This window comes from Vidua macroura, chromosome 13 (assembly GCF_024509145.1).
Source record: "Vidua macroura isolate BioBank_ID:100142 chromosome 13, ASM2450914v1, whole genome shotgun sequence".
Classification (NCBI taxonomy): domain Eukaryota; kingdom Metazoa; phylum Chordata; class Aves; order Passeriformes; family Viduidae; genus Vidua; species Vidua macroura.
The window spans coordinates 19032636-19056513 of record NC_071583.1 but is presented as its reverse complement, the minus strand read 5'-3'; the positions used below and the strand labels follow the sequence as shown (position 1 = coordinate 19056513).

The following is a 23878-nucleotide window of genomic DNA, read 5'->3' as shown; positions in this document are numbered from 1 at the left end:
AAGTGACCGACTCCTCCAAAATTGACATAAATTACTTTAATTGTTGCAAAACCACTTTCAACGCTGTTGCAGTGAGATCAGCTACATAAGCAGAAAATCACTTGGCCTTTTGTGAGCATGTCAGGAGCTCAGTGAAAACTGAGGTTTTGATCAATTGTGCTGTTAAATCACTTTGGATGTTGATTCAGAAGGGCATGGTGCTGAAAACCACAGCTGGCACAAATATATTTTCTGGATTAGGTGATGGATTGTATTTTGGAGCTGCATTGTGCAAACTGGGCACAAAAGTTGCTCTTGACTTCATCTTCATTTCATCGCCTTTTCCAGACTTACTGATCTCAATGCAAAGGAAATGGGCAGACTTCAAAAGTGGTTTTAAAGTCTCTCCTAAACTTCATGAATAGAACCTAGAAAATGCAATTCCTATTTCAGGAGAAGAAGCAGACTTTCTGGAACACTGTATAATAAGTGACAAAGATTGATTGGTTTAAATGAATGGTTTTTTTTTCCTTGTCCATGTCAATTTTATTCCCATATGTTTGTAATCACTCAGGATTTTTCAGAGTCCTGTTCTAAGAATGAGCCTGACTGGAAATGTAACTTTGAGATTTTTCTTCTTCTTGGAGGCCACTGTTTAAACATCAGACAGCCCAAAGGAAATGTCTGCTCTGTCACATTGTGATGATGAAATCCAAGCCTTGTGACACCTTGCTGAAGTATGCACAGACTTGTTATTGCTTCCTGCCAGCGCTCAAGGAAGTGACTGAAATATTAGAAAGCAGGCACAGCGTGGAAAGTAAGGCTCAGTTTTAGTCAGAGGGGGCTGTAGATTTGACAGCTGAGGTGCCAGCCTCAGCTGCACTCAGAGGTGAGGCAGAAACGTGGGCAAACTCCAGGTTCAGGTACAAACTGCCTCGAGTCTGGTCTTGTGCTCGATGGCCGGCCAGGAACAGGCAGGAATTTTCCTGCATCTGCTATTTCTTACACAAACTGACCAATTCTGTGAAGACCAAACCCAAATACCCACAAACACTCTCTTTCCACAAGTCTTTCTTGTGAAGAAAGGAACAGAAGCATTCCCTTTCCACTTCCCCCCACAACTACAATCCTGTTTCAGAAGAAATTTTGGCAACCCAGCCTCAGTAACTTTCACTTGGGCTGGCTTAAAGTGATGGGTGCAAACTCATTGCTTAGAGGGAAGAAGAGAAAACCTCCCAGAATTCTCCTGCTTGGTCCACCCAATGGTCAATATAATTCAATATTCCATCTCAAATGGCAATAGGAGAGGATAAAAAAAGATATTTTACTATTTTAATTAAATATTTGACATAGTTCATTTTGTTAATCATGGTGCTTTGGTGTAGTACCCAAAACACAGACTCCTGGTCAATGAGAATTTTATGAGGTGTTCTACTTTTCTCTTCAGACTTCTAGAGAATGGACAAAATTCTGTTTTTTTTTGAGAATGCCAAAATCCCAGGGGGAGGGGAAAAAAAAAAAACTTGGCTGATGAATCACCAGAATTACCATGAATGTTTGCTCTCCCAGTTCCATTCTGGTTCCAAATCCGAGTTTCCTGTGCTGTGCTGCACTGACTTGCAGCAGGAGCAGCTGCTGAGCCCTGCACACCAATTTCTGCTGGGAGCAAACCCTGGGCTGGGCTGGCAGCGGCCGCTCGGAGGGGATGAAGGCTGGGGAGCAGCTCCTGAGAGCTGGAACCCTGCAGGGCTCCCTTTCTGGGGAATTCTAGAAAGCATCAGTGGAGGCTGGCATGTGGCAAGCGGGAAGGAGATGGGGATGGATTGCTGGGGATTGCTGGGGATTGCTGAGTCACCGCCAGGAGAGCCAGGAGCTGATGCAAGGCCGCCTCTATCAGCGGAGATCTGCGCTAATCCAGCCACACCTCTTGTTCCAATACCCCAGCAGGGCTCTCTGCTCCCCACGCCTCACCCAGCGCCTCCCCATTCCCCCAGCCCAACCGAGAGCAAGAAAGGTCCAAGATCTTGAAAGGCTCAGTGTTCTTCTATGCACAGAAATCCACAGCAAAAGCCCTTCCAAGCAGGGAAAGCTGTTCCAATATTTGCACGTGTGATTCTTGACGCTGCAAACAGCACAGAATGATCTGGGTTTCAGTTGTAGCAGAAATTATTTAAGGTTTAACTGAGTGTAAAACAACAAATTCTTTGTTTTCAGTCACTTCTCTGATTTGCCCACAATATCAGATTGTATCATTTTAATTAAGTCATTTCTGTGAGTGACTAAGTTAATAATGTTTTGTTACCAGTGGAATGAGGACCAGCAATGATGCTTCATTTACCTTGTGATCAGCTTGATTAAGGAGAGAAGAAACTCTCCTAAGAATGTTAAGATTGACCGGGTGAGAATTGTGATAAAAATTGCTCTAATTTCTACATTATTAAAAAAAAAAAAAAGCAACAACACGAAACCCGAACCAACCAACCAAAGAAAACAAAACAAAACAAAACAAAACAAAAAAAACCCAAACCCAAACAAAAAAACCCAAAAAACAACAACAACAACAACAACAACAAAAAAAACCCCAAAAAACCCAAAAAACCAAAAAAGCATAAAAGACCCAAAAAACTCTACCCCAGTGCTAGCAAAAAGTTAAGCTGGATTTTAAATTGGCTATAGCATGAATGTAAATGAAAAATTACATTTTCAAGAGAGCTGAGGGAAATGGGAGATCAATGTATTGCTTGCTTTACTTTAGAGGCTCTCCAGTTTAAAAAATAATTGATATTCTTTCTTCCACACCCTCCTGCCATAATTATGTAAAGAATCTGGATTATGGTTCCGACTCGATTTAACTGTTTTATAATAAGTCACAAGCATACCTTGCCTACTTGATGAGATTCCTTTAAGGTTGTGCCAGTCTTTCCATTATTAAATCATGTTTAGTGTTATGTACTGGTGGCTTAAAAAAAAATTCATTTCAAGCTTGAACTTGCTACTCATTCTCAGTTAGCCATTTGTGTGAGGGAGCACAAAACCCATCACTGTTAACAGCTCAACACAATTTCTCAGCTTAATGGAAATTTTGGCCTTTTTAAATGTTCATTAATGAGGTCTTTAGTGTGTTAATTGGGAGAATAAGCTTAAAAATAAGGAAGAGCTGTATTTTGTGGATATAAACTGTGTGCTGCCCCCATCATAAATTGGAGCCACTCATAGAAAATCTGACTTTTGGGTTGGCCTGTAAATTTTCAACAGGAAGATTCAGATACAAATACAGGTGCTCCAGTTACCCCCCCTCCTACTATGGACGTGTTGCTTTACCTGAGCCTCAGAATTAGATGAGAATTGAAGACATTTGTGTGTCTTTTTGTAATGTTTTTAGGTACAGATTTTCCAGGCACATCAGCCATGTCCCACTCTCATCTACAGGAGCACACAGAGACTTTGCACCTCAGCATCACTGACCAGTCTATGGGAATATTTTGGGGTAAAAAAAAAGCTTTGTGTTTTGTAGAACAAGGTAGAACTTTTTAATACTGGGATTCGTGTTCCAGGAGAGTTAAAAATTAAACATTTAAGTCCTTTACGTGTCACTAGGTTGAGCTGAGTGCCCTTGCTGCTAAGTTTTTTAGCATGGTGCGCTGAAGGTCTGAAAAAAAAAAAAAGATTTGAATTATCTCCATCTCAAGAGGATGCAGCAAAATACCTCTGAAAGAGGAGAGCAAAAATCCTCTTCTGGCTTTGGCCTGAGGAACAAGTGACTTTAACCATTCGTTCCGCAGGGTGCTGCTGCTGGCTCTGCCAACACCCATTTTTGTGTCTTCAGTCTAAAAACTGAAGTGTCCCTGGACATAATTGTATTTTAGTCTCCATTTGTCAGAACTGAATTCAAATTGAATTCAGCTTTTATTCAGTCAGCCTTTATTGTCTGCTATCTGTAAAGAGAACTGAGGTCAATTAAGCCTCCAGTTTGTTGGGTTTTCTTTTCATTTTAGGTTTGTTTGTTTGTTTGTTTGCCTGTTTTGGTTAAGGCTTTTTTTTTTTTTTTTTTTTTTTGGCTGGGGGGAAGCCTTTTTTGGGGAGTTGATTATTTTTGTTTTGGTTTGGGGTTTTTTTTTTGTTTATTTGGTTGGGTTTTTTTTTAACCAATTTTAGGCTTTTGCTGTAGTCAGCGAGGGGTAGGCTGAGAAATGCACCCTAAAACCTCCTTGTGTGCTGTGAACACCCCTCCCAGCCCATCCAAGCTCTGAGCCCAGCTGCATCCTGTGCTCACATCTAATCCTTTTTTAGTGTGGGATTGCCAAGTGGTCTCTTCTCCAAAGACTTCCTCGGCTGGGCTCTGCTATCTCCCACATCGGGGAGACAGATTCTGATGTGGCTGGAGACTCTAGACAGTTAAATTCACACAAATCCAATGAAGGCAGCTTGCTTTTCAGAAGCTGCCGAGGGCGAAATTTGGCTTTTTGCAGTTTGAGGGTGGGCTGTTTAACCTGAACAAGTTTCAGCTTGTTCAATTGTAATTTAACAATGTATTTTCCCCCTCGCTCGCTGTGTTCCTCCCAAGAGATGCTTGCACCTCCTTGCTGCATGAAAGGATGCCTGTATTTAATGTACATATTAAATAAGTCTGTAAATTCTCACATAATTTTACATTTAAAAGTCCCACTTGAGGTGTGTGTCTGTGTATATAATTTTGGTAGGTGCAGGTATAGAAATAAACCAGCCTTTGCTCTTTCCTTTTGTACCTCCTCAAGACATGTAATCTACAAAGCAGGAGAATTGCATGATCAAATGTGCCAGAGTGGAATGCATAATTATTCCAGAGGAGGGTAAGTCAGTTCAGAACTTGTACTGACATTCTTAAGGGCAGCAGGAGTCTTCTTGCCATGAAATTACATCAGCTCCTGTGGCTCAGAGTCAACACAAATGCTTTCCCTTTCTAGTAAAAAAGGCGTGAAAAATGCTAATGTCTTCAGAAATGTACCCTGGAACAAAGGTGAGGAAAGGAATATTTATTGGAGCGTGGAGCTCACCTGGAAGTGAACCTGGGTTTGAGGGGAGAAGGGATTGAGACATCGTGCTTTTGAAAGAGCCATTTCAGCTTCTTTAATAGATTCAGTCATGACTTGCAAACAGACAAAAACCATCTAAATAAGAAAAAAGAATGCTTCCTTGATCCTAGTTCAGAGACATTCCCACAGCAGGTGGGGCAGAGGCCTTTATTTAAATGGCAGCTCTCCTGCATACACCCAAATTTGTTACAGCTCCGTCAGGTGATGAGCAAACCCCGCTCCGCGCTGGATGCAGACAGCAACTCCCATTTCCAGGGGCTGAAAAGAGGAGTGCGTGGCTGGGATTGTGTGGTTACAACAACACAGGTGGAATCCATCCCGTGTGGAAACACCCCCCGTTCCCCAGGAGCTGGGAGGTGACGCCTGCAGCCCTCAGTGCCAGTTAATTTACTGAAATTGTCACCAGGACAAACACGAGGGCAGCAGCTCAGCACAGCTCCCAATTACCATCACTGCTAGGTAGCAATTAGCCCTGGTTCAGCTGGTGGCTAGGGAGTGACTAATTTCCATTTCCCCATGAGGAAAGGGGAGGAAAGGAACATTTCCTTTCTCTCAAGCTAGAAATCTGGCCCTGGGAGCTGTTTGGTGGATCTATTGTGTGAGGCAAATCTCCCGTGGACTGGGGGCTGATGTGTCACCCTGGCAGCACCGTTTGTTTGCACTCTGAATTCCAGTGGCACTGTGTCAGTGGCACATCCTGTTTCTCACTGCATGAGGCCGCTGGAGTTTGGGACTGAAGGAAAAAAATAATTGTATGTGGGGAAAACCTGCCTGAAGATTCCCTGCGCTCCTGGCACTGGGAGTGCAAAGCAAGGAAAGGGGTGAAAAAGCAGGAGTTGGGCTTGAAGCAGCCCAAAGTCTGAAGAATTCACTGATGATAGAAAACTCCTGTTTGAAGGGCCCATCTGGAGGATTTCCATTATCCCCAGCTGCAGAGGTCTGCACAGCAGCTCCAGCTGCAGCTCCCTGGCAGAGGAGCTGGCTCACAGCTCCTGCTCTGAGTGAGGGTGCTTTGCCCCCTCTGCCTTCTCTGCGTGTGTTAAAACCACTCCTGATTTCAGGGCAGGAGGCATTTTAGGAGAAGGAGAGAGGCTGTGAGATTTTATTTACAGCAGGTGTGAATTAAAGAAATGCTTCCTCACACATTTTGATTACCTGAAGAAGTTTTGCCCAGTATCTCCAGTTCCCACAAAAGGAGCCTTCAGTGGCAGAATATGATGTGAAATTTGATGTGAGAAGAAGCATCAGCATCTTATTTTTCCTTAAAGCAGAACTGCTCATCCACACAAATTCTTTGGGGGATCAGCTGGACTGCTCTGAGTGACAGGAGAATGGAACCCCCTCTTTAGGGAAGCCCAGCTCTGGTTCATTTGAAGTTCAATACTACCCAGAGTTTCTTCAGCACTGCACACATTCTGTGAGTGATGGAGCAGATCCAGCTGGGTAATTTTAAGTCCTTTCACTACATCACCTCTGAAAAGTGCCTGTCACTCAAACACTCGTAACAGACTTCTGAGAGGTAGCTCCCAAAACTAAAAATAGTTAAATAGCAGCCCACATGCTCTACTTGTTTCTTTTCTTTCTCATCTGGAGAGACAACAGTTCTTTTGTATTGCCAGTGTAGGTGCTTTACAAATCTGCATGATTTTTAACCAAAAATTCATTCCTAGCAAAAAAGGCAGGAGAAGAACACAAGCAGCTTTAATTTTTTACTACTTACTGTAACTATCTTCATGGTGCTGGGAAGTACAGATCAGTGCAAGGCAATAATAATGACTGAAAATCTTGTTTTTAGGTAAAAAAAATGGTTATTCCTCAGAGGTTATAAAGCCTTGAAGAAGAATTTGTCCTGGGAAACTCTTGGATAATGTGATATGGATCAGTCTTTAAACCCCACATCCACCCTTGGAAGTGCTGAGCAATGCCACTGCTATAAGATGTTAAAACTTCAGACCCAGTAAAAAACACAAATTCTGTTAATTTTATTTTGTTTTGTGTAAATTGATCCTCTTTCTAATTTTTTTCATGTTGTAATTTGTGATTAAAAACTTCCAAACATGTCTCTCCTGGGCTTTCTTAATGTGAAACAGGGGATGTTGTTTCTGTTGTTCTTCTTGGTTTATATTATATCTAAAGAACTGACTTGATACTTGAAATATCATTTGAATTCTTTCCCCTTTTTTAAAAAAAAGTTTAATTTTATTATCTTGACTTAATTTTTGAGCTGCATTAATTTATCTATGGAGGAGTAAATCACTGTTTCATGAAATTAGATGTTAAGTGTCATCTCAAGGTGGAATGCTCTTCCTCAAAAAAGAGGAGGAATTAGGGAAACTGATGGGATCTTGCAAATTTGGCTGCTAATTTGAATAACTGAATATGCATTTGGAAAACTAATCACTACTTTTAGGTACCTATTTTGAATCTTTTGATAGGAGATTTGAGAAAAGACCTTAAAATTTTTTTGCTTGTTTAGAGGTGCATATCTAAGAAAAAAGCATTTCCTTGTTGGAGACAGGTATTGTCATTCAGAACTCAAATCCATTTGTGGTGACACCTGTGACAGTTTAGATGATCTGTCTTCAATTGCTCTGAGTCCAAAATCACTTCTAGCTACTTTTGGTGTGGAAAAACAAACTCTGCTGAGGATCAAAATTTGCAAATGGTTCTTTGTTTGCGGCACTGCCTTGCTGAACAGCTTTGCTGTGCCAGGAGAGCAGAAATGCAGAGCACAGTCAAATTGCTTCTGAGTCCTGGAATAGTGACCAGGGACAGGAGCCAGGAGAGCTCTGGGTTGGATATTAGGAAAAGGTTCTTCCCCAGAGGGTGCTGGGCACTGCCCAGGCTGCCCAGGGAATGGGCACAGCCCGAGGCTGCCAGGAACAACACTGCCAGGGATGCCCAGGGTGGGATTGTTGGGGTGTCTGTGCAGGGCCAGGTTGGACTGGGTGATCCTTGGGGGTCCCTTCAGCTCAGGATGTTCTGGGATTCTGTGCACAAAGGATGAGACTGCTGAGTGTCCAGCCAGGAAAGGAAACTCAGTCCCAGGCACTGGCAAGCTGTGTCCCTTTGGATGCCCCTGTGCAGCCAGCCCAGGCCTGCACAGATCCCACCTCAGCCCCCTGGATGGACCCTGGTTTCTATCACATCCAGCCCCTGCGTCCCTGCTGGAAGCTGCTGGTGGTGGACAAGAGGAAATTCATTTGCAGTGTTCAGCCAAGAGTGGCAAGAGCCCTGTGGGTGCCCAGCCAAGTGCAGAGCCTTCCCCAATTTCCTAAACAGGAGCTTCCCTGTACGTGAGCCCTTCACTGAGCCAGCGCTGGCTCCGACGAGGGGCTTTGTTTTTGTCAGCTAGGAAGTATGCAAAGTACACACAGTGTTTACAAAGTACCTCAGTACTATTTTGACTAATTTTTACTGGAGAGTTAGTGGTTGTTTCAAAGCTGGATTAGTCACTTCGACCATAATTACAATCTCTTGAAATCTGCTTCAGCATTTCGAATTGGCTTCAGGCCTAATGGTCAGAAAACGGCTCCATCTCAATCTCAAGACTAAACTTGATTAGTAGCTCTTGTAGCTTTATTTATCTTGTAGCTTCCTCCTGATTTCTAAGTGGAAGATGAATAAAGATGGGGTGCTGTGCATAGCAACCTGTGGCACCGTGAGCTGCCTGTGTGTGGCAAAGTGCAAGTGAAGAACAGAACAGTGCTCCCAGGCTGGGGCTCCCAGAGATGAGCCCCCACAGACACCCAAAATCCTGCTGGGATTCCCTCCACAGCATCCCATGGGATAACTGGGTGCACACCAAGTGGAAGCACAACTTTGAGAAGCGAGACCAAACAGACAGCCCAAGCTTGAACAGCCCTCCACAAAAACTCCTTTTTTCCCCTGGCTCTATTCCAGAGGTGTGCTACACATTGAAATGCCTTAGCCAAGAGGCAGAGCCCGGGGAAGGAGCGTGCAGCAGCTTGTGTGTGACACTCTTGGCACGCTGGCACTGCGGGCAGGCAGCGTGTTCCGCGCTCTGTGTGGGAGGAAACACCAGGCACCTTGGATTGCATCATCCCCCTGGCTTTTTTTTTTTTTTTGCTTTTTTTTTTTCTCCCTCCCCTTTCTTTCTTTTTTGTCTTCCAGATGGTAAAACAAAGGCTGTAGTGAAACCCGTTTTCTCCCAGGAAGAGGTGGGAGGGAATTTTTATATGAGCAAGAAACTTTGCCTCGAGTCGAAATCTGGGGCCTGGACTAATGAAGTACCTGTAATTCATATTGTACTAAATATTGCTGAAACCAGGCATGTACTAATCATGAACTGTGCCAAACTATGCATAATTACTATGCTTTCTCTGTAGCAGTAATTAATTTGCGTTAGCAACTTTGATTAATCTTTCTCATCTAGAAGTAAAGTGCTTCTCAGACATGAAAGGCTCTCCAAGTGCTCAAGGTTGTTGTTGCAGCCTCATGGAGGGTGTTTCAATCCAGTGAGGGGCAGGAAGGGGACAAAGCTTAAAAAAATCAAAGTCTAGCTGATATTTATGAACTGATAACTAATAAAAAGAGTTGCAGCATAGAATTCTGTTTGGCCACAGAATTCATCAGCTAAGCTACAGGCTTCTGTCCACAGTGCCTTCCTCCTGCAAGAAAAGAGAATTGTCAGTCAGAGAGCTTCTCCAAGGGCTGCTCCAGAGATGAGGGGCTGAGATTCCATCTCACAGAGGGCAGTGAGCCAACGTTTCTGTCGCTACAAACTCACCCAGAAATGCATTTTGGTCTTAACCCCAGGCCTTGTTCTAGGCAGGGTTGTTCAGCTCTGGTGCCAGTCGTTGTGGTCAGTCCCACAAGGGCCAGCTGTGCTCCCTGGGGGACCGGAGCTGCTCACTTTCCAGGAGAAACGTGTGCCGAGCTCAGTGCCCGAGCCTGCTGACAGCCAGAGCCACCAGGGCTGCGGTGCGAGCCCAGCCCTGACACCTCTGCACGTCAAAGTTTCCACACACGCTGCCAGCCTGCCGGGCCTGCACCCAGAGGAGCCCGGCGCTGCTGGAAGGGTTTGTGCCACCGAAGGGTGCTTGTGCTCCACCCAGGCTCCACAGGAGCTAACGTTTCTGAGGCAAACAGAGGTGTCTCTACAAACCCACTACAAATCCAAGTGGGTTTTTAAGTGACCACGGTGTTGCTCTTTCTCTCCCTCGGCCATGTTAATATTATTCAGTTATTTTTTTTCTTGTTTCCTTTGTTAGCACTGTTTCCTGGCAAGGATTGCATGTAATTCATGATAAGAGATTCAGAATGACATGAAAATCAGTTGGAAATGGATAGAGATTACTAACAGGCTTCTTCAGTTTGATTTGGATAACTTCTGTTAAAAGCTGCTGCTACTGCCTCAAAGTCTGGGGTCAATTCTGTTTGCACGAGTCAGAAAAAAAAATTTAAACCACACAACTCAGTAGAAAATGTAAATGTGATTCCGACAATTTATAGGGGTTTTTTTTATAATGCTGATTCAACAAAGGAATTCATTGTGATAGTTTATTTTCTTACAGCTGTAGTTTGTGTCCAAATATTTTATAATCATAAAGCTACCCTCTTGATATCAGTCAAAATAGACAATATATATTGATGTCTAAACAAGCTTTGTAGAAGACATTTTTTTAAATCAGGCATGGGACTTTACATTTATTAGAAGGTGTTCACAAAAATAAGGGTAACATCATGCATATTCTTTGCAATTAAACCCGGTTATGGTTACAGTTTGGAAATAAATTCTTTAAATAGACGTATGGAGATACAGTAGTACATATACACTCTATTTATGACATTTAGTGTACTGATAACTCCCAGCAATACATCAGAAGTCCACAACCAGCTGATGGAAGGATTGGATAAGGAGGAAGAAACTGCTTCAATTTCTCACATTATTTATGTGGCTCGACAAGAATGTCAGTGTGAATGGCCTCCTGAATCTAGGAGGCAAGAACAAGTCAAGACTATACTTCTGCAGTACAAAACATTTACACACGAAATACACATGCATTGCAATGCATTGGAAATGGGCAAAGAGAGGAGAAACCCATTCCCCAATGCTTTATTAACACAATTCTACAAAGGGGTCTCAAATAGGATTATATACTTCAGTCACAGTAAGGCCACAAAATTACAATGGATACGGACCTTGGAATCAGACATTCTGTGGGAGCAATGGAACCCTTCCTTCTTTCCAGGGGCTTTCGCGTGTTCCTGCGTGGCACCTCCCTCACCAAAGTCCTCCTGCTATTTATTTGTGTTTCTGCAGGTTTAACATATTGCTTGGTACAACAGTGAGCACAGTAGAGAAGGGTGCTGGCACAGGGAGAACAAAACCTATGGGACATTCACGGCGGTGTCAGACTCTACACGAAGCTGGCTAATCAGAAAACAGACTGGCAAAGGATTTCCTCAGGTTCCGGATGGTCTCAGCTTTGGCCTCGTCTTCGTTCACGGACGACCTGAAGAAGGAGGACTCTGTGAAGCTGAAGGCGTTGGTCAAGGACTGCGACTTGCTGCAAGACACAAACACAACAGGTTCTGCATGGCCACGCTGTCCCCCAGCCTCCACCCCCCAGCACCTGCATCAGAAGAGGGGAAATTGTCCCTGAGACTGGACACAAATGGGCTTTCACCCAGTTTTGTTATGTCCCACGCAGTTGAGTACCCCTGACTTGAGAGTAAGGCTTGAGGATAACATTTCTTTCAAGGAACACACAGGTGTTTTCTTTTCTTTCTGCAGATCTGAATTAGATTATGTAAATTAGAGCCTTGAGGAAAATGTGGGCCTGGCTACTGAATCCAAATCACAACACAACAGGACTGATAAACAATGGTGTTTTGGTTGTGTACAGAGAAAAATCAGGTATTTTACAAGAGTTTGAATCCTAAACTGTAATGTGCTCTCCCTCTGTCTAGATGTATTGGACATTAGAGCCTTAATAGAGTCTTAAAGGCATTTTATATCTTTGAAAAAACACCTCAAATCAGATCTATTTTTGCTTTTCTATAGGCAGTGCCTGGCAATGCTACTCCATTCTTAGTGTTATCATGTAACTCCTGTGTAAGTTCCCATAAGCAAGAAAAACATTACAAGGAAAACAAGAAGGAAAACAGCTAAAGTTTAAAACTTTAACTCATGACTTGTCAGATAAAATAACATCTAAAAAATAGGTTAGAATTGAAATAGAACACATTAATGAGTTATCAGCTTTTTACAAAGGCATCCCTACATTGGTAAAACGAGTTACCTGATTTCATTTTTATCTCAGTACAATAGAGTTCAGTTTTGGCTCTAGTAAAACTGAAGCACTTTCCTTATTCATATTGTCTCAGCCTCCTCATGGTTTGCAGCTTCTCTCCTTCTAAACTAATAATGTACAGCAAACAGTGCTGCAGGCGTTTTAGGTTTTTCATAAATTATAGTTGTGCTAATGAGAATAGACTGATAAATGTTTGTTTGTACTCACTGAAAGAGGGAGGGTGGGAAGCAGCACTTGACTTGATTAGTAACACAATAAGTAGCCTAATTAAATATTTATTCACAGATTAATAACATGTACATACAGGTTAGGCAACAGCATGTGGGTGAATACAAAGCATACACATGCAAATAGAGTTAATCCTACAGGCAGGAGATCTGAGCCTTGGTGTGGACCTAAAACTGCTTCTGAAAGTTAGAAAGCTGCTCTTATTATGGCTTGCATCTTAAAAACTTTAATTTCTCCTTTGTTATTTTATTTTAAAGAGGGACTCTTCCATTTGAAGAAGAGGAAAATGAATCTAGATGTGATCAAAAAGCTTAAAGGAGAAAGCTGGGAAGCAGCATGTGACAGAGCCCTCCTGTAGCTGTTCTTAGCTGCTTTTCTTCATCGTCAGAAATTAAGTTTCAAACTATAAACCAAATTCCATCTTGCTTTAAAAAATCCACCTCTCTATTCTCTATCATCTGAAATGATGGCGGAATCATTTTGAGGTTTATGATCATAAAACAGAATAAGTAAATGCATTGTCCCAGGGAGGCGAGGGAAATACTGTCCTCCTTGCACAATATTGTCACCCAGCAGATCTTTGGCACTGAGCTGGACTCAGGGAGGACCCGGGGTTGTTTCCCACTGGTGTTAGCACAGGAGTGGGTGGAACAAGGGGATTTGTGTTCCTGGGAGGAAACAAAGACTCCATGCAGGTCTTTGTACATACCAGACTGAGGAGATGTGTCTGAGATTCTCCTGGCAATGGTTGTGTCAGGGCTGCTCTGCTGGAAAACTGCAAAGCTCTGCTGGTGCTTCCCTGAGCTTTCTGTTGGCTGGGTTTGAGCTCTGAGGGGGGATTTTTCCATATTCCTTACTGGGTGCAGGTAAATCAGTAAGGAACCTTTCAGAAGTGGGACAAGCACTTTTTTTTTTTTTTTTTGTTTAGTTTTGTGCAGCCTTCTCTGGGCAAGGCTTGAGCACTCAGGCAGTGCCACTGCACAAGCAAGGGCAGCAGAAAGAACCAATCTGGCAGCCACTGTCCAACATTATCCAGCCTGGATTGTGCCTTTGGAAATGGAATCTGTTGTCTCAGTGACTGCAAGGTTAAAAGTTGAACCAGATAAGACTTCCTCTTGGAGGGCAGACTGACAGCACACCCAGCCCGTGAGTCAGTGGCACCAAAAGGAGGAAACAAACACAAGAAAGAGGATGGTTTTTCAGACCTGGCTGGGGCAGAAATTGCACAATGGGCAGATGAAATTTTGCGTGGTGCTTAGGATAGAACTAATGCTAGCAGCCTGCTTTACTCCATTACCAGAGATTAAGCTTTTTAAGCTATCTAACCTCATTTTAAACTTGGGACTAGAACTAATGCTAGCAGCTTGCTTTACTCCATTACCAGAGATTAAGCTTTTTGAGCTACTTAACCTCGTTTTAAACTTGGGAACAGCACATTCATTTCCCCCCTGGCTGTCAGAGCAACCCCCAAATCCCAGTTAGACAAAACCTGTGCTGTGAGGAGAGAAGAAGAACGGATAAAGCGACTCTTACTTAAGCTGCGGATGCGACTGAGGCTTCTGCTGTGGCGCAGGCTGTGGCTCTGGCTGGGGCTGTGGCTGTGGCTCTGCTTCCTTTGATAACCTGGAGCTGGGAGGACCTTGGGCCTGGGGCCGAGGCTGCTGGGTGGTGGGTCCGGGCGGGCGCTGGGGCTGCGAGGCTGCGGGCTTTGCTGCCTGCCCCGCGGGGAACACGCGCTGGGGCTGCAATGGCTCCTGGCTTTGGGATTGCATTCCTTGGGGTTGCACTGGGCCCCCTAGGTTCAGTACAAGAAAAACTTCATAATGTTATAGTTGCAAAGAGGCCTTATTTAGACTTCATATCCAACACTTTAAAATCATCCTCTCCAACGTGATTAACTCTACTTTCGAGGCAAAAGTCTACTGGCACGTGCTCGCATGGGGGCAATAGCACTGTTCACACTCATTAGGAACTCGCTTGGAGCCCCCATGAATCAGCTTTAAAACTGCTAAAGAGCACCCAATTTATCCCAGGTACTGACTTCAAACCAAATCAATGGAGATACACCCAGAACAGTTTTGGCCCAAGTCAAGGAGAGGCTGGGAGGTAACTGAGCACAGTAGTAATAGCTAATTCAGCAAGACATTCACTATTTTCTGTGTAGTTTTTGCAGATATTTTCTTCCTCCAAAGTCTTAAAATCATTTCTGTAATACTCCTCTTAGATTCACTCTTACAGCAGTAAAACAATCTCATTTTCTGGCTGGTTGAAAGTATTTTCATAACTTACTTAACCCCTTAGTGAGATATGTCAAGAACATTACAAGAAACACAAGAAAGTCACTACAAATTCTTTACCAGGAAGGCACTTCACTGGCAAACTACTGCGTGAAGTGGGAAACCACAACGTGCAGGAGAGACTCAGGCTGTGCAACCCACGGCTGAAAGATGCTACAGTATCATCCAGTGGGGTCTTTTCTGCTTTCTGGCTGAAACAATGCTGTGTCAGACATCAGGGCTTGCTGCTTTTATCTCAGCTCCCAGCTCTGACTGGGATTTTCTGGACTGATGGTTGTTGCAACTGGATTTTAACCCTCGCATATGAAAATGCACTCAGGACATCTGACTTTAGGGGAGAAAGGATGGGATGGCATTCTGAGTATTTGTTTGTATAATGTTTCACTCAGGATAAGAGCTGTTGTAAATATCACAGAACACAACTGCGCTAGACATTCTGCATATCTGGGAATTTTTAGTCTTGCATAGATATTTAATGCAAGGAAAACACTTAATCTGCTCAAGTCTCTAAAAGCAAACCTTCATATCTAGATGTACTGCTGCAATACATTATTTTTTTTTGTTTTGTTTTTAAATTTCTTTTATAGTTAACTTTCCCCTTACTACATGAATTCCAGCTTGTGTGTGTGTGTGTGTGTGAGGACAGCACGTGCTAATGCCTCAGTGAGTTTTAACACAATTGTAGCAGTGTGTTGTGGTGTAGAAAGATAAATAGCACGTACTGAATGTTAAGGAATGTGCCTTCATTGTTTATTAATTTGAACCACTTTTGTAGGAAATATTTGAAGGTGATAACATGGTCTTGCAACATCTTAATAAGGAGCCTTTTCTTATTAGTCTCCTTTCACTCAATATTGAAAACCAGAAAGGTTTCTTTCCCCCACTTGTACGTACAGGCTTGAATGCCAGAAACTTTACACTGAAGACAGATATAACTTTCTTTTATTGCACATTAAGCTGTACAAGAGATTTCACATAAAAGATATACTGCTGTCACATTTCCAGCGTTTGCTCACTTTCTTGCAGCTGGGTTGTACAAAAGGCAACAATCATGAAAGAAACTTTTACCAAAAATAACTCAACAGAACTGAACATTAAGCCTACACTGTAAAACATCTGTTCCCTGTTACCCACAATATTGCACCTAAGCATGCTGACATGCAGAGAGACATCTTGGCTTGTTTCTTGGCTGTGGGATGTAGGAATTGTGTGTGCCCCTGCGAATCCTTCCCAGGGAACAGGCTGGAATCCTGTCTGAGACACCCAGGTCTTCCACACACACACACAACGCACAAATGTCGTGTGAGAAGCACTTGTGAATACTGGCACTACTCCATGCAAAAAATACCAACTGCTTGAAAGGAAAATCGGTCATCAGATTCAGTTCTCCACCCCAGGGCAGTATGGTTTGTTCTCTTTTAGGGTGTCTGGAGGAAAGGATTTGTGAACCTGATTTCTAGGTGGAATTTCCTTGACACAGAACAAAATAGTCAATGCCATCGTTGGAATGATCACTGACCCAGACAAATGCTGATCACTAAAGCAAAATATTCATGTAAATTACTGATAGGTAGTAAACAGTAGCACTTACCACAAACATTTAAATAGCTAATAATGCATACCTTAATTCTCATCTCACCAGCCAGCTCGTACAAATAAAAGAAACACTAAGAATGATGAGACTCACTGATAACTTTTTCCAGTGTTTGTAGGGAAAACAGACGTAGAACATCAGGCTGTTTTCCCTTTAAACATAATTGTTTGCACTAAACTAATGGCCACTACTCATCTTTGTACATATTCAAGATGAAAATTATAGTTTTGTGGCTCGCTTGCAACTCAGCTTTCTGGTATGCCAGCAGTGTGCAGCTTGTGATTCTAGGCTAGATTTCTCACAACAGATTAACTGCCTGCCTGTGGAGCTCTCGTAGCACTGCTTATGTAAAAATCACAAAGAATTTACCTACAGAAAATCTAGCAGTTGTCAGGCACCTCAAGTCCTTTTGCATGTTTGATGTCCAGCAGTTCTTAGAAACTCTATTTGTGTGGATAATGTTGGGACTGGATTTTCTTTACAGCTCTCTGGAAACTTGTAGGTGTAAAATAGGAGACCTGAGTTGGTAAAGAAAACCACTGACATTTTTTTGCCTTGCATCTTCTAACCCAGGAGCCTCAGCTGGTTAAAGGTACCTTGGTCTGCTATCCCCTCATTTCTCAGTATTTGCAATGAAATGAGCTCTTACAGGAAGTTTAACAGTCCTTGAGGTACTTCTCACCACATAACCCGGGACTTAAATCTTAGGTAAGAATAAGATTTTTTGAAAGTATTTGCATTAGTTTTCATTAAAAATCTCCATAGATTACTAATTCAGAATGACAACAAAAGGTACTACTTAATTGAAACAGGATACATTAAATACTCACACTTTCACTGAGATATTGCACATAGGTGGCCCATTTACATAGCTTTGTAGCTAATAATTTAATGCAGAATTACTAAAAATATGAATACCAGTATGTAAAATAGAAGATATTTTAAATATTCCTTGGGAAGAACTGTATTTTATGGAGTCACCAAAATAGCAGACTTCCACTCGCATATAAGTGAAACTCAAAGGTTAATAAACTTTATAAAATTATAAATAAAAAGCCTCACTAGCAAATCCTAACCTAGGCTTTAAAAATATATCTGGATCACCTACCTATTGGTCATGCACACGCACAGAAAATAAAGGTTATGAGTACAGTGTGCACACACTCACAGAGTAAGCAAAGGGATGGGGGCTTGCACCTCGGGGGATTGTACTGAACAATATCAAATACTCCAAAAATACTGCCTAACCATCCAGGCTGTACATGGCACTGGGCTCTAGAGAGGCACATTCTTTGTACACTGTTGACAGCAGCCCTGCAATCACGAGTTTACAGAGGAAGGTTGGAAAGCATTACACGCACAGACAGGAACAAGGAAACAACCAGACGGGAGAGTTGACACTGCATAGAAAAAACACAGTCCAGGTCAGCACTGAAACAATGGCAAATTGAACAGAACTGGGATGCTTGCATTAAGATCGTTTGTTTCTTTGCTTTCAATTTCTTTTTGTTTGTTTGGTGGTTTTTTTGTTTTTTTTCACTTTTCATTTTTGCTTTAACCCTTGCTTTTGGTCTCAGTTATCTAAGTAGCCTGGACTTGTTTTGGTCCTACTGCAACGCCATTACAGTCGAGAATGTACTGTAAACAACCTTGAGGTGGTGGTCGCTGAGGTGGGATTTTGTTTGGCTCTGGCTCCTTTAGTGATCCACTCTGGAAAATACATTTGAAAACAGAAGAGAAAAAAAAAATAAAATTAGAGTAGCTCGGTTCCAATTTTCCACTAATTTGTCTTTATTTTCATTAGAAAACTCTTTATTGGTGGGGCTGAACATATACTTAAATTTATTCCAGATACCATTTTTTAATTTAGTTGCTGCCTGACATGATATATGAATCCTGGGCTAGTCCAAGGCTGAGCTCTTATAAAAACTCTTTTCCCTTTGCAGCATGTGATCAGGATGCAGGGAGTGCCTTCCCAACCATACCTCCATCTGGGGAAGGACTTTATCCTCAGTTCCCAGCACCAGGAACCATTTTTTTTGTATTTCAATGCATCTGCTCTCTCGTTTTTTGGGTTTCTTTTTTTTAGGACAGACTGAATAGGAAATGGATTTCAACAGATACCTTTGTGTAATTTAAGAAATAATTTATTTTTAATTATGTTCACTTGTATCCAGAAGCATTTGCACAGCAGGAGTTTTGCCAGTGATAGTTTCACTTTGATTTGCTGGCTGTAAGTGGGGAGGGAGGTGGGCTGCTCCAGCTTCACTGTTTTGCTAAGCAAAATGAAAGAAGAAAGCAAAAACCACAGACAAATAATAAAAATAATTGAAATTACTTCATGCTTCTCCATCTGACATGTTATTAGAAACACATGTAATACTTCACTTTTCAAAACAGGAGGTTTATTTGGCAGCATCCTTTTCACATGGATACTTGTGAAAGGAAAAGATGGGCCTGAACCAAAACCTTGGAGCAGAACACCCTCTGGGAACAGGAGTATTTGAATCCAAACTTTGTCTTAGACCCATCTCTAACATTATGAAACGTGAAAGATGTTAAATCATTGTAGATAATAGCTTAGGATTTTTTTTTAAGGATCCAGAAATCAAATTGTCATCTGTCAAGAGGAAAAAAAACTGCAGAATTTATTAAAGAGCAAATGCAAAATCAATTAAACGTGTTTCTTGCAGAGCTTACTGGGGCTTTTTCTGATAGATTTGTATTTGATCACACTCCTAGTACTTTATTTACAGAATAAATCTTGCTCCTAGTGCGCTGAATTCCTGCCCAGCAATGCAGCTGTTGAATTCTAAATGGCACAACTCTCCAGTGCATGCAGCTGCTGCAAGTTGCTGTGTCTGCTTTAGCTGCATAAATAAAAGGACACAGGACAGCTCCAAAACTCTCATTATTCAGCCTGCAGGAGCCCAAACGAGGAGTAAAAATGATCCACACAAACTGTGCTCCTTGATTTACCTGACCCAGTTACACAGTGCCTGGTGAGCATCACTAAAGGGAGGAGGATATGTAGAAAATGAGAAACTTTTGTGAGGAAAGACAAAGCCACCAGAAAATGTCACAGTGCTTTAGTGTGGGTTGGAGTCCTCTCTTTTTGCTTCCCTCCTTGCTCTGGTGTTCAGAGCCTCGTGCAGGAGCTGCTGGGCTGCCCTGGGCTCGTTCAGCACACGGAGTGGTGGTGGTGTCCACTCTGGGTAAGGTGCTCCCTGCAGCACCTGCATTGGCATCAGGAGCTCCTTGGAGAGCAGGGCAGCTAGCCCAGAGTGGAGAGCTGAAAGGCAGCCCTGGAGGAGCAGCCCTGGAGGAGCAGCCCTGGAGGAGCAGCTCCTGCCCTGTCCCAGGGCTGGCATGCTCCTGGCACCCCTCGCTCTGCTGCCGGGGCTCTGGCAGGGAAACCACCAGGACTGGGGCTTCAAGAACTCCAAGAGTTTCTTTCTGGAGTCCCAAACAGACCACGTGACTTTGTTAGAAAGCACACAGCAGATTTTATAATCATTAATGATTATAAATTATTGTAATCATTATAATTGTGATTATCATGATTAGCACGTGATGGGCTCCCTACCCTTCCCAAGGGCCACAGCCCAGCCTGGGCTCTCTGCAGTGGCACAGGGTGGCCAGGGAGGATGACTGTTATCCTTTTTCCACTAAAACAAAAGGCTACCTAGGTAAAACTGGTGTTTGATTTAGAAACACGGGCTGGCAGTTTAAATTCACATGCACTTTAATGTTGGAACAACACTGCAGGGCCTCTGTCTGCCCCGTGCCCCGAGGCTGGAGCAAATCTGCCATTTGTTCTGGCACTGGGATGGCTCAGGTTTTATCACACAACTGCACGGACTTGACAGGACACCACCAGCCCTTACGCAATCTGCATATCTCTCATCTCCCAAAGAAATGATTTTATCCCAAACGAAGCTCCCAATAAACATTATAGGAGCTGGCCAATCCTTCCCTCAGCTCTCCTGAGAGTTGGGACCTTGTGCATTTTCTGTTGAAGGTGTATTTCCCCCTCCCCAGTCACTGACTGCAGCTGTCCTGATTTTACCACCCACACATCCTTTTTGTTAATTTTTTTTTTTTTCACCAGATATCACCTGGTGCTTCCAGGAACCTCACCCACACTCCAGGCCAATCACATGGGTACATTACTTTGGCTAATTAGCCAACCCACCCAGGCTGACCCAAAAAGTCTAATTAGCATTACATTCCTAACTGAGAAATCTTACTCATGGTTTTTCAATGGTCTGTAGTAATCCAGCCCTTTTCAAGAGCCTTTCTTTCAGACAGTCAGAAACCTTGATACTTGATATTAAAGGCAGGCTTTGAACCAGCCTTGTTTGCTGCCCTGAGCCAAGACCTTTAATAAAATCCAGGCTCCTTCTAAAACACCAGTTGCTGGCAAATGAGCTGCAGACTGTTCTTCTCACCTCTGCAAGGTGGTGCCAGAGCAGATGTGGGAGCTCCTCTCTGAGCAGGGGTGCTGGACCAGACCTGTCCTGCACATGGATTCACCCCTCTTGCTGATTTTCTGCTTTCCCTTGCTGCCCAGCCTACAAGTTCACCCCCCTAAGCACCTTCTTGTAGCACAAACAAGTTTTCCTCTGCTGCAGCCCTGATCTGCAGACATGCTGGGTTCAAACACTGCAGGGACCAAGGGTTAAATGCAGGATTTTATCATGGAAAATGGCCCTGCACGGGTCCTCATTTGGATGCTCAGGGCTAAAGAGCAGAACCAGTGGCACAGGAATGCATTTGGGATGGTTTGGGGCAGAATCAGTGGCACAGGAGTGTGTTTGGATAGTTTAGAGCAGAATCAGTGGCACAGGAGTGCATTTGGGATGGTTTGGGGCAGAATCAGTGGCACAGGAGTGCATTTGGGATGGTTTAGGAGCTAAAGAGCAGAATCAGTGGCACAGGAGTGCATTTGGGATGGTTTAGGAGCTAAAGAGCAGAATCAGTGGCACAGGAGTGCATTTGGGATGGTTTGGGGCAGAATCAGTGGTACAGGAGCGTGCCTGGGATGGTTTAGGATTACCTGAGTGAGATGTGGTGGCTGATGGCAGGAGGAGCCCCTTTGGTTTTCATTTTGTGGAACAAACTTTTCACATCCTACCCAAATTCCCAAGGAGAAGGGGTTGCTGGTGTTGACAGGAACACTCTGTAGGGCTGCCTAAAGGAGCTCTCCTGCTCACAGGGGTTTGCTGTTTATATAACTGCCCCCAAAAAATACAGCTTCACTTGGGGAAGCCTCCAAGCCACATGAGTGCTGCAAATCAGCTCTGGGTAGAACAAGTGAGGATTTGGCTGCATAATGACCTTTAGGAATATTGGCTAATTACAACCAGAGCACAAACCCTACTACTTATCTAGAATATAAACATCTCTAGATGTCCCTGTGGCACTTCCTTCCTTTCCACACTTACCTGAAACTGTCTCCTTAGAGTTGAACTGGCAGAAAAAGCTGTTTATTCTTCAAATAAGTTGCATTAGAATTTGATCAGGGCATTACTTCTTTTTCTACCTTTATATAAATGCAGATTGGATTCACAGACACTTGAATTTTGAACAGTCTGAAGAATGTTGAAATGGGTGGGAGCAAAAGCAGCAACTTGGCAGGGAAATAGCCCTTGGGCAAAAGAGATGCTAAACAGAGTCCCAGCAAAAATTGATTTTGATTTGGCTGAGGTTGAAGACTTTGTGAACTGTAGTTGGAGCACGTAGAGTTGTTTTTGGGTCTCATTTGGTTTTCTTTGTAATGCTAGGACAGGAGCTTTCCATAGGTATTTCAATATTTGAGGGGAAAGCCATGTTTTTCAGGTCAAGAAGGAGAGGGATCAATTGAGAGTTGCCAAAATATGAGCTGAGTTAGAGCTCATAAAGGAACAGGAATAAATAGTAAAACACTTAAGTAACAGGAGAACTAAGAAAAAATGGGATTGCTGAGGAGAGAGGTCATTGAGAGAGTTTAAGTGGAGGGTAAATAGTGAATGAGTGTTTGAAGTGTTACAGATTATGATAAACACAGGAGGAAGGGCAAGATGGCAGGTGGGATGAAAGGTAAAAATGAGATGCAGGTAAAAACGAAACATTCTTCATCTCAGAAACGAAAACCAGCTGACTCATGAAATACAGGATTCCATAGCAGGTCTCTCTAAAAATTGGGAATGGCCAAGTTACACTGGAGAAGGTAAAGCTCTAATACTGCACTGAGGGTAAGGAAGTGGCTGCTGAGGAAAGAAGCAGTTCTTGAACAAAAATACTGGGAAGGACATTAGTGGGATGCAGAACTTGAGTAGATTATTAATTAATTAAGTTGGCACAAAAAAAGTAGGTGTGTGCTACTAAAACCTTTAGATGAGACAGGGCTGGAAAACTGTGGGGCCAAAATATCCTAAAGAAGGAATGAAATTGATCGGTGGAGTTAAAAAAATTAATAATATAATTATTCATATAATTATATTATTATGAAAATATAATTTTAATTATGATATAATTTCTTATGTAATAAGAAATAAATCTGTCACAAAAGCAGAGCTCACTCACTAACTGGAATCTAATGGGAATGATTTGTGCAGTGAAAAGCCCAGAATCTCATCACAACTCAGTGCAGCTTTTGGAAGAAGCCATCTGCTTAGCTCAGTACAATAAAGGGGTTTTATGAACAGAAACTGGGGGCAGAAACCAAGCCAAAGGCCAATGCAAACCAAGACGAAATGCACATAAACTGAATAAAACTGGGCTGCAAACAAGCCCATGCTGTGTAATTTAGCAAAGCAGTGAAATCCTGAAGTGGAGCATCCAAACCCACAAAACTTCTCAGTGACTTGTTGCTCCCTGCTTTATCCCTTCAGCGTGCAGTGAGTGGGGCTGGGCTGTTCCTGGTGCCCCTGCCCCTCTGTGTGGCACTGACAGGACTATCAGTGTTGGGCTGTGCTTTTTTCTGACCCACTGGTGGGGTAACTGAGAGGTGTTTTAAAACCTTTTATTCCATTTTCAGTCTCATGAGAAGGGTGAGACAATACAGATGTTATAATTCACGCTATCATAATTAGAAGGTGACTATTTCCTAATTACAAAACACTATAAGTGTTTCTTGGTTTATTAGCTTTTTGCCACGCCATGCTGTAGATGCTTTATAGCTAATAATCTAAAATTACTCCTCGTAGGTCTTACTACAATGCATCTTTCATAGTTCTATTTATCTAAAGTATCTAGTCTTATTTACAAAATCATCCTTTAAAACTTTTTTCTAACTCTATTTCCCTTTCAACAAAAAAATATTCTTTAACATTTCTAAGTCGACATTTCTTATCTCAAAGTTTACATATAAATACACACTGTGTAAGCCTTCTGTAAAGCCCTGAAAACTCTCTACAAAGCCATTTCCCACAATAAAGATTTTGC

At 42.7% G+C, this 23878-nt stretch overlaps 1 protein-coding gene across 1 annotated transcript in view; it reads right to left on the bottom strand.

Annotated features, from left to right (window-relative positions):
- Positions 1–10560: 10560 nt before the first annotated feature.
- SYN2 (synapsin II) overlaps positions 10561–23878 on the bottom strand; it is a 166704-nt gene continuing 153386 nt past the window's right edge. Inside the window, exons 11-13 of the mRNA XM_053989344.1 lie at positions 18100–18160; positions 14093–14354; positions 10561–11584 (exon numbers count right to left, since the gene is read on the bottom strand). Coding sequence (XP_053845319.1) covers positions 11449–11584; positions 14093–14354; positions 18100–18160 — 459 coding nt within the window. The 3' untranslated portion in view covers positions 10561–11448. The remainder of the gene's footprint in view (positions 11585–14092; positions 14355–18099; positions 18161–23878) is intronic.